The sequence below is a fragment of the Vombatus ursinus genome, unplaced genomic scaffold (genome assembly GCF_900497805.2).
Source record: "Vombatus ursinus unplaced genomic scaffold, bare-nosed wombat genome assembly UNPS02007284.1, whole genome shotgun sequence".
NCBI lineage: Eukaryota > Metazoa > Chordata > Mammalia > Diprotodontia > Vombatidae > Vombatus > Vombatus ursinus.
The window spans coordinates 16,802,065-16,821,842 of NW_020947062.1; the positions used below are offsets into that span (position 1 = coordinate 16,802,065).

General features: G+C 42.9%; 1 protein-coding gene across 2 annotated transcripts in view; it reads right to left on the reverse strand.

Annotated features, from left to right (window-relative positions):
- Positions 1 to 3,632: 3,632 nt before the first annotated feature.
- Positions 3,633 to 19,778, reverse strand: part of PDLIM4 (PDZ and LIM domain 4) — a 100,927-nt gene continuing 84,781 nt past the window's right edge. The window contains exons 4-7 of one of the 2 annotated variants that reach the window (XM_027848970.1): positions 12,898 to 13,067; positions 8,943 to 9,100; positions 4,937 to 5,057; positions 3,633 to 4,154 (exon numbers count right to left, since the gene is read on the reverse strand). In XM_027848970.1, coding sequence (XP_027704771.1) covers positions 3,950 to 4,154; positions 4,937 to 5,057; positions 8,943 to 9,100; positions 12,898 to 13,067 — 654 coding nt within the window. In that variant the 3' untranslated portion in view covers positions 3,633 to 3,949. Of the gene's footprint in view, positions 4,155 to 4,936; positions 5,058 to 8,942; positions 9,104 to 12,897; positions 13,068 to 19,778 lie in introns of both variants that reach the window. The other variant, XM_027848969.1, reaches the window with a different exon arrangement.

Sequence of the window (19,778 nt, forward strand, 5' to 3'; positions counted from 1 at the left end):
CACAGGCAACCATGACTGATTCTTTCCTCCCAATGACAGTTTTGAACAGGCTGTGTGGGCTCCTGGCATGGCTCTGCAAATGCCTACCATGAGCATCAGGATTTTCCTAGCAAAGCTTTTGAATACTTGGCCCCAGGCCGTTCATGGCCTAGGCCTTCTCTCATCCTCCAAAAATGGATGAGCTGAATTCATTTACTGTTACCAAATCCCACACAGACTAGTCTTACTCCTTTCCTGTTTTCTTTGTGAGTCTGGTCACTCACGCACTCACCCTCCGTCCCCAGATTTCAAGCTCTCAGAGGGCAGGTTTGCTTCTCTCCTCTCCTTCCTCCCTCCCACGAGGTCACTGAAGTCATGGCCTGGGGGTGCTCTTCTTATGTCTCTCCTAGACTGTGAACTCGTCAAAGATGGAGTGTTGACTTGTTCCTTCTGACTTCTCCTTCCTTCACCAACCAGTGGAATTCAGCATTGGGTTCTGCCCATGAAGACTCACTGAGTTCTTAGTGAATTAGAATGGGTTATGGTGTAGCAGATTGCTGCTTCCTTCTTGCTTTCATCCTGCAGGCCTGAGTGTCATCTACCTCCCACCCCAGCCAGAGTGTTGACCTTGCCTTGAAGCAAGTATTCTCTAGTTTCCAAGTGCTCAAATGACTTTTTTATATCCGGGCTGTCTGGAGAACCAAATACATCTCTGTTTCCCCACATGTCCACACCTGGTGCTCAGAAGTAATGGGTAGTAGGGTCCTAAGCGGGTCAAGTTTCAGATGCGCTTTTGGCTCTGGCCCTGGCATGTGTGAGAACATCTCTCAGCCTGGGGTGGAGGTTGTTGGAAGCCAGGCCAGGGAGTGAGTCACTATTTGGGACTGATGCTAGAATCCTCTCTGAGTTTCTTTGTCTCCAGGGCCTGGGTACTGGGTAGACAGTTTGCTAAGAAATCACAGAATCGCTGAGAGAAAGAAAAAACATCCCTGTTCCTCAGTACCTAGCAGAGCAGCTTTTTGCTTTTCTTCCTTCTTACTGACATAGCCTCACAATAGTTACCACTTATATAGTGCATTAAGGTTAGAAAAACACTTCTAACTAATATTATCTCATTTTCTCCTCACAACAACCTCACTTGGGAGGTAGGTTCTATTATTGTTCCCATTTCACAGATGAGAGAACAGAGGCCCACTGAGGTTAAGTGGTTTGCCCAGAGTGAAAAAGCTAGTGAGTATCTATGGCTGGATTTGAACTCAGGTTTTCCTGACTCCAGTACTCTATCACCTAGTCCCTTAGGTATAGAATCATAGAAGCTAATAGCTGAAAGGGAGGCCATCTAATCTAGTTCCTACCTCAGCATTGTCATCCTCTTCAAAACAGCCCTGACAAATGGCCATCCACTCTCCATCTGAATACCCCAGGTGAAGGGGAATCCACTACCTCAGTGGAATGACAACCCATCCCCCTTCTGTATTGTTAGGAAGCTTTTGCCTAAACACACTTCCACCCCTTCTACCTTGCAGCTTCCTAGTTCTCCCTGCTGGAGCAGGGCAGAACAAATATAATCCCTTTTCAAAAGGACAGTCTTTCAAATACTTGATGAAATAGTTTATCTCTCCCCCCCCAACCCTAGTTGCATCCCTATTTCCTTCCAACAATCCACCTAGGACATGGTTGCCAGCCCCCTCACCATCAAGGTCACTTTCCTTTGGATCGACTGATCTGTCAATATTCTTCCTAAAATGCGATTCCCCTAAACTAACATAATTAGTAGTAGAGATGTTCTGACTGGGGCAGAAGACAGTGGGCTCTCATTTCCCACCCTCTGAAGAAGGTTTACATGTGCAATGCTTGTCTTGGATCTGTGTAGATTCCTGCTTTCTACATGTGTCCTCAAGAAGGGACAGTGTGCACCATGGAAACCATTCACTACTCTGTCTTTGGCCACTGTCATCCATTGCCCTTAATGTATCTAACCCGGGACAGGGGCTTGTCTTCCCTCAGTAGGCAGATTTGAAAACCCCTCCCTAGATTTTGCTTTCTACTAACCACATGATATAGACAGGTACTGCCTTTTCACTTAGGCACAGGAAGTCCCCCTCCTCCTATTCCTGGAGCACTTTCCCCTCTCACCTCTGCCAGTTAGAACTCCCTCCAAGGCTCAGGTGAGGCCATCTCCTTCAAGAGGTTTTCCCTGATTCCCTTTGTGAGTGTCTGGCACTATCATTTTGCATTTATTTGTATGTATCCTGTATTTACTTATCTGTGAACATGTGGTGTGCCCCCAGTTGAATATAAGCTCCTTGAAGGCAGGAACTATTTCATTTTTGTCTTTGTGTACTTTCTCAGTGCCTCACATGGTGCCTAGCACATAGTAGGTGTTGAAAAAGTGCTCAATGATTAAGGGTGGTCACATCACTAGGAATATTGGTTTGTACCAAAGCATCATCAGCTTGCGTGTCAAACCAGAGGAAGGAATTAAGGTACCAAGGAGTCAAAGGGTCAATGGTTCAATGTGGGGCAGGGTGGGCACAGTTGCCCTTCTTTCCCTACTATGTAGTGGCTAAAGCCAGTGCTCATGGCCCTGGATGGCCCCTTGGGGAGAGAAAGGATGGCTCCTAGGCCTGGTACCCTTTGGGGCATGAGTGAACGTCAGAGTCTTGGCCAGAAAGAAAGTATAAAGTGGCAGTGAGTGGCCATTCCTTCACCCAGCCCCTTTCCACTCCAGGGAGAGAAGAGTGGCAGCAATTGCTTTGGGTTAAATGTCTATTCCTTCTTCCCTGATAGTTTCTGATTTCCTCTCTATCACTCCCTGCGGGAGTGAGGTGCCTCTGGTATTATGTCCTTTGTCCCTGGAAAGAAACAGTGCCTTCTAATCCTTTCAACATGATTGCTACCATGTAGCCATGTGTGGTGTGGTGTGCCTTGGTGGCTGAGCACCAGAGGCTGAATCAGAGCTGAGTCTGCCTCCGTGGGGTTGGCAAGAAACACAGATTGGAAACCTTAGATCTTAGAGCAAGAGCTAGGAGGGATATTAGAGGCCATTTAGGCCAATCCCCTCATTATACAGATGAGGAAGCAGGTCCCGAGAAGTTAAATGACTTGTCCAAGGTCTCACAAGAGGGAATTACCAAAGACAAGTTTTGAGTCCCACTCCTCTGGTTTCAGAGACAGCACTCCTTCCAAAGACTCCCATGTTTTATGATAGATAGAAAGACTTCAGAGAAGCATGAGAAGACTTGTATAAACTGACACAGAGTGAAGGAAGCAGAACCAGAAAAACAATAACATGATTGTAACAATGTAAGTGGAAAGAATAAGGAAACAAAATGGAAAGATGTGTAATTATAATGACCAAGAAAGTTGTCCCTTTCTTTTCAAAGGTGAAGTCTGTGGGTATGGATTATTGCGAATATGCTCAGACTTAGTTTTTATGATGGCTAGCTTTACAAGGGATGATAGGAGTGGGGATGGGAGGAAGATGTTTGGTAAAAGGGTGATGTAAATACAAAAGATATGAATAAAATAAAAATAAGATGAAATCATGTTTTAAAATTCAATGTCACTCATTTAAGCTGATTCAAGCAGCTCATCTTCTTTTCCTATGAGCTCTTGAACATGTTCACCATGTTATGAAAAGGAACTCAAAATACAGAACGCTGGTTTTATTGGTGACAAGGTAGAAAAGGCTTCCTATATTTACAGAGAGTCTGGATAAGGCCAGGGCAGAAATGTTAACAAAAGCAGAAAATACAATATAGACAGGGAGCAGCGCGAGGAGTAGGAAATAGCTCTTCCATGGGGCAAACTTGATGCCTTTCCTTCTCCTGAGGGAAAAGGTGTTTTACTGTGAAGATGTCACCTACAAGGTTTGAGCCGTGTTACAAAGGGTGTAGTGTGTATGTGTGCATGGCTAGGGCAAGCCACCCTGTCAATGCCCCTAGGTTTGGGGATGGCTGGGCTGCTCTCAGACAAGTTCAACTTTGGCATTGGGGTAGACAGCTACAACGTCGTAGCCCTCTGGGGGCTTCACCCGGGCCTTGGCATGGGTCTCACAATACAGGCACTCCTCAATAAAGAAGTATCCTCTCTGCTTGAGGTTCAGGCCACAGTCGCTGCACATGAAGCACTCAGGGTGGTAGAGTTTGTCCCGTGCCTTCACAATTGTGCCCCTACGGAGAGACGGAAAGGCAAGAAGAGAAATCATGACAGATGTTTTGTAAAAAGATCACTACCTAAAAAAAAAAAAAAAGGTGACCACCTAGCACCAGTTTTCACCTGTTGGCCCTCCCCTGTTTTCTATTTTTACCTCTATTAAGTACATTAAGACTTCAACAATGAAAATGGAAAGAATGATAACAGAACCCAAAACTGAATGCTTTAAAATGATAATGACCAAACTTGTCCCTGAAGAGAGATGGGAAAATGCACTTCCTTCTTTTGTTTGTAGAAGTGGAGGACTATGGGTATGGAAGAAGAGAGATGGGAAAATGCACTTCCTTCTTTTCTTTGTAGAGGTGGAGGACTATGGGTATGGAACACTGCATAGCCAATCAGATTAGTCCGACATGATGGCTACTTTTGCCGAACTGCTATTTATTCCTCTTTTTAAAAAAATTCTTTGTTACAAGGGATGGTTTGTTGGGTAAGGGAGATAGAAAAGATTTTGCAAATTAAGGTAACATTAAAAGACTGTATGTCCTACCCCTAAATCTCCAACAAAGTCAATGCCTTTGGTGCCTGCATTTTAAACCACTGCTCATGTGCCTGATGGTGGCCTGAATCCCCTCATGGGAGTTCTTAGAATTAAAGAAACATAGATGTATTTCATGGGAACAGCTTACAAAAGTCTTTTTCATCACTGCAAGGGAACCTGGCCTGCATTATCTCCCCCAGCCCCAGAACAAACACAGAGAGAACAGAGGGAGGGAGGAAGCTGCATGTATGTACTCACACAATGCCATTCCCACATCTGGTACACTCAGGGAGCATCTGCAGGCTGCCCATGGGGCCACCTAGCTTGGAGACAGGAGACTTGAGGCTTCTGGGGCCACCTGCCCGATCTAGTTTCTCACCTGCCAAGTGAAGGGACACACGTTGAAAATGGACCAGGCTTGAACTCTGTCTTGACCATCAAGCTGGAGTTTAGGGAGCTGGGCACTTAGGACAGGAGCCCAGAAGAGAGAGACAAACACAAATCCCATGTAGTCATTTGTACCACAGATGAGAAACCAGGAAAGATGGGGAATATGCATGTGTCACTTGGGGGCAGGTGTATGCTACAGGTCCAGATGGATTGGGGCATACATATCATGCCCCATCTTCATCTGTAGGGGCTTAGAGCCACTGGACTCTGAAAAGTCACCAGCTTCTTTTTGAAAACCAAATTCTAGCTCTTTTATGGCAAGCTTGTGTCTCAGAGACATGAGGCTTTGGGATCCTTGGCTTAGTTTCTAGTACCAGAGATGTAACCATGCCTGTGTGTGTTCCACCCATGATGTGACCCTGAGAGAGAACTGTACCCCTGGGACCCCATCTTGCTCTTATTCTTCTCAGTCCCCCACACTTTCCAGCTCCCCATCTTGTCCCACACACCCTAGTCTGTGAGAGTACCAACAGACTCCACCAACCAATGGACTACGTAATGATAGGAATGATGATTCACCCAGTCTGAAATTACTGTGTATTTCTTTTGTATATATTCTGTTCTCACTTATCTGTGAACAAATTGTGTCCCCCTAGAAGAAGGTAAGCTCCTTGAGGTCAGGTATTGGTTGTCTTACTTTCATCTTTTTATCTCCAACACCTAACCCAGTATCCAGTATGCAGCAGGTGTCTAATAAATGCTTGTTGATTGACTGATTAATCTTCCAGTTCTATTCCTATGTGATGAAGAATGAATGAGAACCATTATAGAAAATGAGGGACACAGTGACCTGATCTCCTTGCCTACAGTAGTTAAGTCCTCTCCTCCGTGCCCCTTTCTCATCCCCACCTGTGGTCTCCCCTCCCTCCTTCTAAGTCATGAACCTGTACTCTGGTGTGAAGCCAGAACACATGTGATAGACACTACATGTGGGCATACTTTCACAACCATGTGAACACACAAACATTTGAAATGACACCCCTAAGGCTTGCCTTGAACATACTATCATGCACGTAAATGTCATATTTTTACACATGGGCAAAAATATAGTCACAAGATCATAGTTTTAGAACAGAAAGGGACCTTGGAGGTCATCCAGTCCAACAGCCTAATTTTGTAGATGAAGAAACTGAGGTCCTGAGAAGTTAGGTGACTTCTCCAAAGTTATTCATAAGCATCAGAGGACTATTTGTTTAGGTCTATATCCCAAAGAGATCATAAAAACAGAAAAAGGACCCACATGTACAAAAATATTTATAGCAACTCTATGTGGTGGCAAGGAATTGCAAATTGAGGGGATGCCCAACCATTTGGGGAATGGCCGAACAAGCTGTGGTATAGGAATGTAATGGAATACTATTGTGCTATAAGAAATGATGAGCAGGAAGACTTCAGAAAAACCTAGAAAGACTTATATGAACTGATGCAGAGTGAAATAAGCATAACCAGAAGAACATTGTACAAAATAACAACCACATTGTATTATGACTGACTGTGATAGACTTGGCTCTTCTCAGTAATGCAAGGATCTAATACAACTCCACAAGACTCATGATGGAAAATGGTATCCACATCCAGAGAAAGAACTATGGAGTCTGAATGCAGATGGAAACATACTATTTGCTCTCTTTTTCTTTTGTTGTTTTGTTTCTTCTTTCTCATGGTTCTTCCCATGAGTTCTAATTCTTCTTTACAACATGATTAATATGCAAATATGCTTAATATGAATGTATAAGTAGAGCCTATATCAGATTGCATGCCATCTTGGGGAGGGGGGAGAAGTGGGAGGGAGAGAAAATTTAAAACTCAAAATCTTATGGAAGTGAATGTTGAAAACTAAAAATAAATAAATTAATTAATGATTTTTAAAGAGAGGAGGATCCAAACCCTCTAAAAAGGCATTGCTTTTTCCTTTGGTTTTCTCCTGTTCCTTTCTGATTGCTAGTATCTGATAATCAGTTGTGATGCTGCCCACACATTCTGGACTGAGACCTAGAAATGGGATAATTTTAAAATATATCCCAGTGTGGAGGGGCCTCCAGGATGTAGTTATGTGCATCTTTATCCCCACCCCTTACTTCTGTTGGTAAAGATGAACCCTCAGGTTCATTTTTTTTATGAGTAAAATAAACGAACAAAAAAACCCCTCATACTCTACTATCACAAACTAAGGGCTTTGGGAGGCAGGATTATTAAGCTGACTAGTTTGGCTGATTTGGGCCAATAACCCAAGCCGAGGCATGTAGGAAGACAAAGACCGCCTGGATGACCTTTGGCTATTTCCGGGGAATATCTACCCAACTCCTCTGCTAACTGCCAACTCAATGCTGGCGCTGGTTGTGGGACTGTGTCATCCTTGGCAGAGACCTCAAGGTGTCAGAGACCATATCTGGCAATCTGATGCTGCCTGACTCAGGAGAAAGGGAAGAAGAACTTTCAGATGCTACAGTTAAGGCTGAGATAGCGTTTACTGAGGACATCAGAGTTGGAGCATAGGGGTCTCATTCCCTCCCACATTCTGGCATAGATGCAGAGACACAAAAAAGTCATAAAGGCGATAATCTTGAAATCCTGGCATAAACATGGTAAATGTCCAGTTCTTGGCAGAATTTACCAGGGTAAATGCCAGGTTAGGGCATGACCTTGCATAGATTCTCAAAATCATAAGAGTGAGGTCTAATTAGGTCTCAGCCCAGGTGCTTAGAATGTCCTGTACAGATAGATTTCTAATCTTCCCTACAGGATTTATAGTTTGGGATGTCCAAAAGGCAGTTTGTGATTCGAGACTGCCTTTAGAAAGATTAAGTCTGAATAAACAGATCTGAGGATCATCTGTATTAAGATGAAAATTTGAACCCATGATGAGATCACCAAGTGAGAGAATATATAAATAAAAGAGAACCCAGAACTGAGTATTGGGGAACACTCACCATTTTCAAGCAAAAAAGACTGAAAAGGAGAAGTAAAACCAAGTGAGAGCAGAAGAAGATGGTCAATAGTGTTAAATGCTTTATAGAGAGGTTAAGGATGAGGGTTGAAAGGAGGACATTAGAGTTGTCAATTAAGAGATTACTGAGGGTTAAGTGCTCAGCATCTTTTAGTTTTTCTTAAACTCTCATCAGTGGCACGCACAGAGCCATTTTATAGGTGATGACACTGTGTGATACCAATTTCATATACAATCCTTTTTTAAAAAAAAGTTTTGTATATTGAAATGCTCATAATTGCTGATGATTGTTAGGTTCATGATTAAAAAAACATTTTTAGAGGGTTAAATAAAGAGAAAAAAGAATGACAGGATGTCACTTCAGACAGGTTACTTAATCTCTCTGGGCCTAAGAGTGAGGAAATGAGATCAGAGGAGAACCCAAGGTTCCTGGCTCTCTGTCCAATGCTGACCACATCAGATTGTGGAACTTCTAGCTCAGAAATGAGCAATCCACAAGTGTTAACTAGACATCTACAGGGCAGCTATTTTTTTTTTGAAAGCTGTGTTTTGAGCCCCACCCCTTCCAGCCCCTACCTTACTGCTAATGGGTGACTGTAGGCACTCAATTCATTTAGCCCATCCTCATGAGGACACTGAGGCCCAGAGAGGTTATTAACTACACCAAGGTCACACAGCCAGTCAGTAAGGGGCAGAGATGGGCTTTGAAGGCAGGTTGTCTGATTCCACAGTTTGGACTTTTCCTGTTATGTCATACTTTGTCCTAGGCAAGCATAAGACTGGGTGGAGAGAAGGGAAGGGAAGGTGGGACATAGAGCAAGAAGGGATGTGTAAGTGGAGAACCCTGGGTACATGAGTACTTCTTACCATTCTCTCCGGCTTCTAGCATGCCCTGTAGGTATCTGAAGGACCCAGACTGCTTGGGCTCTGAGGCAGGTTCTCCATATTCCTGGAGCATTTTATACACATCAGATTCCATGTCAATGCCATTCCTGCTCCTTGGGAGAGATCTTGTAGAATCGGCACTGCTGGGAGTGGAAGAGAGAAGAAACACAGGTTCCATGTGGGAACTTTTTGGTTGCTACCTGCAAAGGACCCTCACACTCAGACAAGATGGTTCAGCCCAACTGGAGGAGCCATCTGTGGTCTGATAGAGAGACCCAACTCCTCATCTGCTTGTATCAGAGCTCAGCCTGGTTTGGGCCAGATGAAGGATTGGGGAGGAGGTTGGTGGTGGGGGCAGAGGGGCCCACTCTGCTTTCTGTCCTAGAGAGACTCTCTGCTTTCCCTCTAGGCCCTAGTAATGCTTTCTCATACCTCTAGAGGGAAGGAGAGCCTTCCCTCTGATATCTTGACTGGAAGGAATCCAAGTTGTTTAGAGATCAGGAGAAAGGATCGTATCTATGAAAGGTTATAGATTTAGAGCTGGACAGGAAGATAGGGGTTATAGAATCTCACGCCCTTCTTTTAAAGATGAAGATACTAAGGCTACTCAGATAAAAAGTGCTGAAGTCCTGACGTCTGAGCTCAGGTTCTCTCCACGTTTAACATTCTTTCCACTGCATCATGATACTGAAATGGGAGTGTCCTGGTTATGTGCTGTTTAGGAGAGAGACCTCCCAATGTGCACTTCTGGCCCTTCCTTCCCTCACTGGGGGCCCGGAGGAGCTCAGGGATCCCCCTTAAGTGATACAGTCACCAACTTCACGGATTTCCTTCCTTTCCCACGTCTGTGTCTCTCCCATCCTGTTCAAATCCTACATGAAATCATGGCCAAGAGCTCCCCATGGTTTAAGGAGTGGAGAGCCAGGATCTTCATGAATTTCACAAAATCTCTTGGGCATCCTGGGGCAGAAGCCAAAGTAAAGCAGAATGATTAAGTGCAGTATTTTCAAACCTAACCTATGACTGAGGCAGTGTGGTACAGCGTAAAATGAGTTTGTTTGGGAGTCAGAGGATCTGCGTTCCATCTCCCAGTGTAACCTTGAGCAAAGCACTTTGGGTCTGTTTCCTCTTCTGTAAAATGAGGGGGTTAGACTAGATGGCCTCTAAGACCCTTTCTAGCCCTAAATCAATCACTTACTGCCTTTGTGACCTCGATCAAGTTACTGCATCTCTGAGCCTCAGTTTCTTCAACTGTAAAATGGGAGTGGGGGGGTTGGACTAATGCAGTATTGTCAAATTATTATAGTAATGGAACAGTCACATATTGACTTAGAAAACCACAAATTAACATTTTCTATGTTGTATTATATTTTCATTTATTTTGTTAAACAGTTCCCAATTACATTTTAATCTGGTCCAGCCAGAGGAGTTTTGAAGGCGTTGACAGCTCTGGATTAGAGAACCTCACAGGTTCCTTCTAGCCCAAAATCTATGATTCTATTCTGCAAGCTGGCAAATTATCTAAATTTTTTAAGAGATTCAGCAGGGTGGCTCTCAGAGATGCAACACTATGACCCAGTGCTGCTGAGACGGAGGCCTCATTGAATCATAGAGCTGGAACTGACCTCAGAGGTCATCTTTTTATTTTTCAGATGAGGAAACTGAGGTCAAGGAGACTGGGGAGGAAAATGACATGAGGAATCAATTTCAAAATATTCTAACTATAGTTTTTAAAGTTTTTGATAGTGCAAGTTTTGGAACAAAAAATAGCTAATGAAGATTAGTACTGACTGGTAGTGAGGAAACACTGTCTTGTTTGGAGTAGAAGGGCTGAGTGCCTAGCAGAGGGTAGGGTCACAACCCCAAGTCCTGGGTGGAAACACAGACTCAAAACACTACACGTGTCTCTGGCATCTTTAGGTCCCCCAGAAACTCTGACCCAGTGCACACCTGCCCCGTGTATCTGTGGCAGAAGAAAGTGGGTGATGGGAGCTATGTTTTCAGCGTCACTACCAAAATCTGACTAATTGCTTGGGACTACTCTTGATGCCCCTTGTCCAAAAAGAGATCTGTTTCTGCCATGCCCAGAGGAACTTGGAAGGGGGTTGCTTTTGCTGCCAACCTTTGGTCAGGAATTGGAGGGGGGGTCCAAAAAGCCCCACCTATCTTGTTTTTATGGCTAAATTAGCATTTAGATTAAATGAATCCTTCTTCACAGAAGTGGGGGATGATGAATGCAGAACATTGCATACATTGTCCAACTCATTTTATGTGTTGGGTATTTTTGCTGAATTTTTTTTTTCTTCTTTCCTTTTTATTTTTGTTATAGGAGTGGTTCTCTGGGTAGGGGAGTAGGGAAGGAATTATTTAGAAATGAAAGTGATGTAAAAATAAAAGATATCAGTACAATTTTTTTTAATAAAGAAAATAATGTATCTAAGAGCTGATGAGAGATGAAATGGCGCCTGGCCAGACCTTGCCTTAGACCCAGACCTCTATCCTAGACCTCACAGGACAGTTGGAATCCTGGGCAGAAAAAAATGAACAACGGGGAGACCAGTTAAAAATCAAGTCTGGAAAAAGGGAGATAAGTCCCAGGAGGGACTAAAGAACATGGAATTCTAGAAAACATAATCAGAGCTAGAGAGAAAGGTGGATGATTGTGTCTTTGATGGCTAAGTCTGTTGGTTGATTTATTGAACATTTAGCACCTGTTTCGTTCTGTCTGAAAATCAAAATGAAGCAAGTTTTTGCTTTTCTGCTCCCTTGGAGGTTTTTGTCCTCCCTGAGCTTACCCTGGGATGTATATTTTATTGTTTGACAGGCAGCATGGTGTAGTAGATAGAGAACAGCTTCAGAGCCAGGAGGTCCTGAGTTCAAGTCCCGTCTCTAACACATACTGGCTGTGTGGCCCTGGGCAAGTCATTTCATCTCTCAGTAACCTAGGCTATTGAACTGTGGAAGACTATAAATTGCAAGGAAAAGTGCTGACTTGCTTTGGTGGAGGGAGTTCTTCACTAGGAGCCAATAGTCAAGCCAATGAAGTCACAGGTCTGATCCCTAATCCTCCTCTCTAGGAGAAAAGACCCAAAGGACAAATGCTCATTGATGGACTTTCAAGGTACCATGAGGAATGTGTCCACTCATAGCTATGCCCCACTGATTTGTTGTTGTTATTGTTCTTAACTGGATATTTATCATCTATTTCTTCTAGCCCAAACCTGCTTCTCAATTTCTACCTGACTGGGATGGGGGCACCAGTTTCTGTATAATATCTGAGAAAACAGGTTTCTCAGAGGAGAAAGTGTCTGGGGCTGCCCCCTCTCAGGAGGGTGTCCTTTCCTTTCTTCTGAATGACCGAAGGGAGTCACTTGAGATTAAAGCTCTACAATTGAAGAGGTGGAATCAGTAAAAGCTAGGGTAGGTGGCACAGGGTAATAGAAGCCCCAGGAAGGCACAAAAATGGGGCTAGAACTGTGGAGTTTTGAAGGAGAAATGAGAGTAGCAAAAAAAAAAAAAAAACCATTCCTACAGGCCCAGTTTGGGTTTGGGCAGGGGTGGGGAACCTGTGGCCTCAAGGCCACAAGTGGTCTTCTAGGTCCTTAAGTGCTACCCTTTGACTGAATCTAAACTTCACAGAACAAATCCCCTTAATAAAAGGATTTGTTCTATAAAACTTGGACTCAGTCAAAAGGCTGCACCCAAAGACCTAAAAGGCCTCAAGGTCCCAACTTCCCCACCCCTAGGTTAGGGGATAGAGTAGGGAGGAGTTGAGGCTAGGACTATATTCCTGGAGAAACTTATCTCAGAGAGCAGAGAGTGTCTACCCCAAAGGGTAGAAGTACTGATAGTGGACCCTGAGGCATTATGGTATGTTGGCCTGGGCACTTTTTAGGGAAGTGTTAGGGGAGCAGTGAGGATCAACAGTATCACTTACCTGTGGGGTGGAGACACATGGAGGTTGCTCATCTGTGCCTGCAAATTGGCCTCACTGTTGTGGGAATAGAGGCGGGATGGAGTCCCATATTGGAGGCCCAGGCTAGTCTTGCTATCAGCCAGGCTCCCTCCTGAGGCTGAAGACCTTCTACTGTGAGTGAATCCATTGTCCTACAGGTAAGAAAATGTTGTGAGGCTAAGGCTGCTCAGGGGAGTGGGGTAAACTGAGGCAACAGCAAAGCACACATCTACTCTAACATAGACACCTGAAAGAGACTGCTGCTTTTGACAGCATCTACTTGGCCACTGTTTGTTTTCTGTTCAATTCGCTTTTGACGAGTGGTTATTAAGCATTTGCCAGAAGCCAGGCACCGGACGAGAAACACAAGAATGTGAAACAGTCCCTGCCCTCAACAAATATATATTCTGCTGGGGATAACAATATCATCAGAATATGTTTCTGGCACTAGAGGGGCTTCACAGAAGCCTTCAATGAACCTAATTAGGTTGCTGGAGTGGTAGACATTTTCATGACTTAGATCCTTTATTCCTCTTTCATGTACTTGTTCACCTAGCACTGAAGAGTAATTACTGCAACAAGGCCCTTTAAAAGGCCTAAGGTGTGATACCATTTGTTCCTCCATCATGACCGAAGTTGCGTTGTGCCTTCTTGCTTCGTGGGCAGCGAGGTGTTGGTAAATGTTTTACAAATTGCTCCAGGCAGGGGGAGAAGGTAAGCAGAGCCCCCTTTTAAGTTTAATCTGTTTTCTCCAGCACTTTCTTAAGTCTATACAATCAACAAAATAATAGATCAAGCCGGCTGATTTCCAAGGTGTGAACACTCACACTGAAAATTTAACAATTGGTTAGAGCTGTGAGAACTAGTTTAGACACACCAGGCAGCAGGCAGCTATGCCACTCACAAAGTGTTTTCTCAGGGCAGAGATTATCCAATACTGATGGAATATATTGAGATATAAGCACTTGCTCTGTGCCAGGGATAATAAAAACAAAATCGAGAGAATCTTTGCCTCCAAAGAGCTCACATTCTAATAGAGGGATACAACATATATAGGGGAGTGGAAGCCAGAGAAAGAAGTCTTAGTGTACTGAGCCCCAGGGATTGTGAGTAGAGCCACTGGACCAAATGCCCCTTTTGGCTGTAGTGGTAGTTCTGATTTAATTACCACTCCTAGAACAGGGGCAAGAGCAAGACACATGTGTGTTTGTATACATGCGTGAGTCTATGCTCATGCTTCTGTGTGCATGTGTGTCCTGCTGGGTGGAATTAGAAGCATGGTTTGGGAATCATTGCCTCTATTCTAAAGAGGAAACTGAGGTTAAGGACTGGGAAGGGACTTACCTAGAGGCAATCTGTGGCAGAATCAGGACTAGCGTTAGCAATCCCTGAACCTTATCTGTGTTTATCTGTGCTCTTTCCATTGGCAGTGGCCCCAGAGCAACTGACGACCCTGTCCCTACTCTCTGAGAGCTCCCTTATAAAATTTAAAACGAGGGCATCCAAATGTGAAGCAAATTGGAAGAGGGAAGAACTGAAATGCCTAGGCTTTGCATGTGAATTAATACCAAAGAGTCATGTCTGACTCTTCATGACCCTATGAACCATCCTGTTTATGGAGATTTTCGAGGTAAAGATACTGGAGTGGTTTGCTATTTTCTTCTCCAGTGGATTTAGGCAAACAGAGATTAAGTGACTTGGCCAGGGTCACACAGCTAATAAGTATCTGAGGCAGGATTTGAACTCAGGTCTTCCTGACTCCAGGCTCAGAACTCCATTCATCAAATCCTCTAGCTGCCGTGAATTAACCCTACACTCCTCTAGAATCTCAGCTCCAACTCCGAAGGGAGCCTAAGCCTCTAATTAATATTGATGTAATTTGCGAGCAGTCTTATCACCTCCATTGGCTGGAGGACCAGCATGAACCATACTTCCCTATAAGGGAGCTGGGTTGGGACTCAAATTCTGAGTGACATTGGACAAGTCCTCTTCATTCTCTGGGCCTCAGTTTCTCTATCTATAAAATGAAGGTCTTAGATCAGGCAGTCTCTTCCAACACTGAGATTCTATTTTAAGCCTTTAGAGGGGACAAGAGGCTGGAGGACCAGATTCCTCTAGGGCCTGGGGAGGCTGGGGAAGCAAGAACTCAAGGCACTGTTTTGAGGCTTACTCAACCTCTGCTGTTTCAGGAAGGGATGAGGGCTTCCTCCCCACCTTCCAAAGCCCTGAGTCACCAAATCCCTGCTTCCTGGCTGAGGGGCACCCCAGAATTGGAAACCGGGAAGCTTTTGAAAGTGGTTTAAGCCTTGGGGTGGGGGTTGGAGCGGGACTACAATGACTGGGAGGATTACAGACAATTCAGCTGCAGCAGCTGAGAAAACAAAGCCAGCCTGGGCATGACAGCCACCTGCTCAGCCCTCTGTGATTATACTCCGTTCTGCTGGATCCTTTATCCCCACCTATCCAGAAACTCCTGAGCACCAAGCCTGATGCCAGTGCCCCAGTGGGTTGGTTAAGGGGGGAGGGGAGTGCCTGGGAAGGATGGGAGAGTGCACGTGAGTACTGAGGGCATACAGGGCAGGTGGGAGGAGAGTAGCCTACAGAAATCAAGAGGATATCTTTACATGTAACTGGAAAAAATAAAATACTATTAAGTGGGAAAAAAAGGAGTCAAGAGGATAAAAGATTGAAGAAAAATGCCCCCAAAGAAAGCACACACTCACTAAAACACACACACACACACACACACACACACACACACCACTCAAAGGTGTACATGTACATATATATATACCACTCCCCACACATACAGAATTCTCTTGGAGATCATCCAGGTTACTGCAGTGTCCAAAGGAGAAGTTAAGATGGCAAAGGTTAACAAACACCAGGGGTTTTCCAGCTACCCACAGCTGGCTTGCCATACACCAAATCTGCCTAAACCCTTCCTGTGGTGAGTCTGCATTTGTTTGAATGAATTACTTAAAAACAGCATTACAGGCCAGGCCAGGCTTCTGCCAGCCAACAAGAGAGCTTCTTCTGTCTAGCTGGGCCCTTGTGTACAGAAGAGGCTTCAGTACAGGTGCCCATGGAATACCTCTTAGGGCCTGTCTGACCCTCTCGAATGGGATTATCTGAAGACCACTGACAAGCTGAGAACTGGGTCTCACACAAAGCACTGTGGCTAATCTGCAAAGCAGATGATGATGATGATAGATATCTGATACTTTCCCCTTATGGGCAAGGAATCTCTCTGCCCCTCTTTCTCTCTTATCCTTCATATTTTGGTATACATCCTCTTTGTATCTCTCTGCTTCCTGAAATATTTCTCTTAGCTTATGGTTAAGATGGCAATGTTAAAGTTTGTAGAGGTATCTGGCTCTCCCACACCTAATCCATCCAAGATCTACAAGTGTACCTAATGGAATAATGTTCAAGAAATCCAAAGAGAAAATGTAGTAAGCACCTTCCTCTAACCTACAATTGGGCAAAGAGACAGCCAGAAGCCTGCAGGCATGAGGATAGAACTCCTACCAGTGGTCAAGCACAAAAGAGAGAAAGAACATGGTGAATAAATTGGGCAGGCAACTAGAAAACCAACAAATCAAAAACTCTCAACTAAACATTAAAATAGAAATTCTGAAAAATCAAAGGAGAGGTTAATAAAAATGAAAGCAAAAAAACTCATTTTATGAATGAATAAAACTCAGAGCTGTTGCTTTTTTTAACTAATAAAGATATATTGGCTAATCTACTTTTTAAAAAGGCAGGGAAAGCAAATGGACAACTTAAAATGAAAAAAAGAAGAAATCACAACGAATGAAGAAGAAATAAAGGAAATTATTAAAAATCATTTTGTCAATGGGTGGAGCCAAGATGGTAGAGTGAAGGGTCTCCCAAATTCCCCTCTGGAAAACATTAAAAAAATGCCTCAAAATGAATTCTGAAGTGGCAGAACCAACAAAAAGAACAGGGTGAAACAATTTTCCAGCCCAAGACAATTTAGAATTTTGGCAGGAAAGGTGTGTCTCACTGGAGTGGGAGTGGATCACAGTCTAACATGAGCCATGCCAGTGCCGGCTGTGTTAGGCAAGCAAGCAGCAGGCCTTGAGGGTGATTGAATTGGAAGTTTCTGGAGTTCTCAGCCCACAGACAGTGAGCAGGTCTGACAACTGGTCAGAAGGAGATTATGGGGGACCCTTTGCTGACACCCTGAGCAGGCCTCTGTTGCATTGCCCTTACACAATTCCAAGTCTCTGTCTCAGGGTAAGTAGGGGCATTATTAGGAGCAGGGACCCTGGATGCAGTTCTAGGGTGGAAGAGAGTGCTTGTGGTTGCTCACAGACCAGAGCATAGGACAGGAAAGCAGTGACCACATCTTTCCTTAGATTGTACTCCCTTGGAAGAACTGAAGATATACAGACCCACCAGAAGTAGCTCTGAAAACAATAGTACAAAAACCTGAATTTTGGGACAGTGCCCTCTCCACCCTGGGAGCAGGGCCCAACTTTAACATAAAGTTAAAAGTCAAGAAATAGGCTAGAAAAGTGATCAAACAACAAGAAAAAAATCTGACCATAGAAAGTTACTATGGTGACAGGGAAGATCAAATGTAAAAACAGCTACATGCAAAGCCTCGAAGAAAAATATGAATTGATCTCAGGCCCCAAAAGAATTCCTCAAAGAGTTCAAAAAGCATTTAAAAAATCAAATAAAAGAGATACAGAAAAAAGTGGAAAAAGAAATGAGAGTTAGGCAAGAAAATTATGGAAAAAAAAGAGTCAACAGCTTGGTAAAGAAGGCACCAAAAAATACTGAAGAAAATAAATCCTTAAAAAACAGAATAGGCCAAATAGTAAAAGATATACAAAAATTCACTGAAGAGAAGAACTCCTTAAAAAGTGGAGTTGGCCAAATGGAAAAGGATGTACTAAAACTTACTGAAGAAAATAATTCTTTACTGGGTAAGAATTGGGCAAGTGGAAGCTAATCGCTCCATAAGACATCAAGAAATAATAAAACAAAATCAAAAGAATGAAAAAATAGAAGAAAATGGGAAATATCTCATTTGGGAAAAAAATTGACCTGCAAAATAGATTGAGGAAAGATAATTTAAGAATTATCGAACTTACTGAACGCCCTGATCAAAAAAAGAACCTAGACATCATATTTCAAGAAATTGTCAAGGAAAATTGCACTGATATTTTAGAACCAGAGAGTAAGATAAAAATTAAAAGAATCCACTGCTTGCCTCCTGAAAGAGATCCCTAAATGAAAACTCCCAGGAATATTATATCCAAATTATAGAGCTCTCAGGTCAAGGAGAAAATATTGCAAGTAGTCAGAAAGAACAAATTAAAATATCATGGATCCATAGTCAGGATAACACAAGATTTAGCAGCCTCTATGTGAAAGGATCAGAGGGCTTGCCATATGATATTCCAAAGGGCAAAGGAGCTAGAATTACAACCAAGAATCACCTACCTAGCAAAACAGAATACTGTCCTTTGGGGTAAAAATGGATATTTAATGAAATAGAGGACTTTCAAACATTCCTGATCCCTGACCAGAGCTGAAAAGAAAAGTTGACTTTCAAATACAAGACTCAAAAGAAGCATACAAAGGTAAACAGGAAAGAAAAATCATAAGGGATTCAATATTATTATTAGGGCAGTTAGGAGTCTACATAGACACCACCATCCTTCTTCCCCTCCACTATAAAAGCTCTTTTGTGCCTCGTTTATGTGAAACAATTTACCCTATTCTACCTCTCCCCACTTCTCCCAGTGCATTCATCTTTCTCACTTCTTAATTTTTTTTTTTAGATATCATCCTATTATTGTTAACTCACACCTGTGACCTCTATGTAGACTCCTTCTAACTGCCTTAATAATGATAAAGATTTTAGGACTTACAAGTATCATCTTCTCATGTAGGAATATAAATAGTTTAATCTTATTGAATCCCTTATGCTATTAGGATATGCCAAATCCCAGTCTCACTAGGCTAAAGTGAAGATAATAGCATTTGCTCCTACCTACCTCATTTGGTTGCTGTGTGAATGAATTGAAAAAAAAAGTACACACACACACACACACACACACACACACAGGTATAGGTATATACCTATATACATATATATATGTATATATATATATATACTTACATTTATACATTTTATATAGTAGCAATAAATTATAAAGAAAAACAACTTTGAAGAACTGTAACAAATTCAGTAATCTACCATGACTCCAGAGGATCCGTGAGGAAGCATGCCACCCACTTTCTGACAGATGAGTGATGGACTCAAGGTGCCAAATGATACATACATCTTTGGACATGGCCAGTGGAGTAATTCGTTTTACTTTACTGTGCTAATATGCTAGAAGGACAGTGTTTTCCTTTTTAAAAAAATGCGTAGTTTATTTGGGGGAAGAGGGAAGCAAGGAATAATTTTTCAAAAAAAAAGAGAAAGAAAGAAAGGAAAGGAAAGAGGGTCATTGAAACATTGTTTTAAATGCACAGAAGAGAAAAGAAGGAAGTTGAGAAACATAGACAAGCAAGACAGCTTTGAAAACATGTTAAAGTTATATTCTTTTTTTTTTGAAAAAAGAAAAGCAAGCTGTACTTAATAGATTTGTGAATTGACACATAAATCTTATTCTGTTTTCTTTGAGATGGAAATGTTCTCTCTCTCTCTCTCTCTCTCTCTCTCTCTCTCTCTCTCTCGCTCAGTTAAATTTTACATTCATATGGGTTCTATGTCCAAGTCCTACCATGAATCCTCCTAAAAGGGCATGTTCCCAATGTACTGGAAGCCTTCCTTTAGATTTTTTTTTTTAATGCTTTATGGGTATCACTGCAAC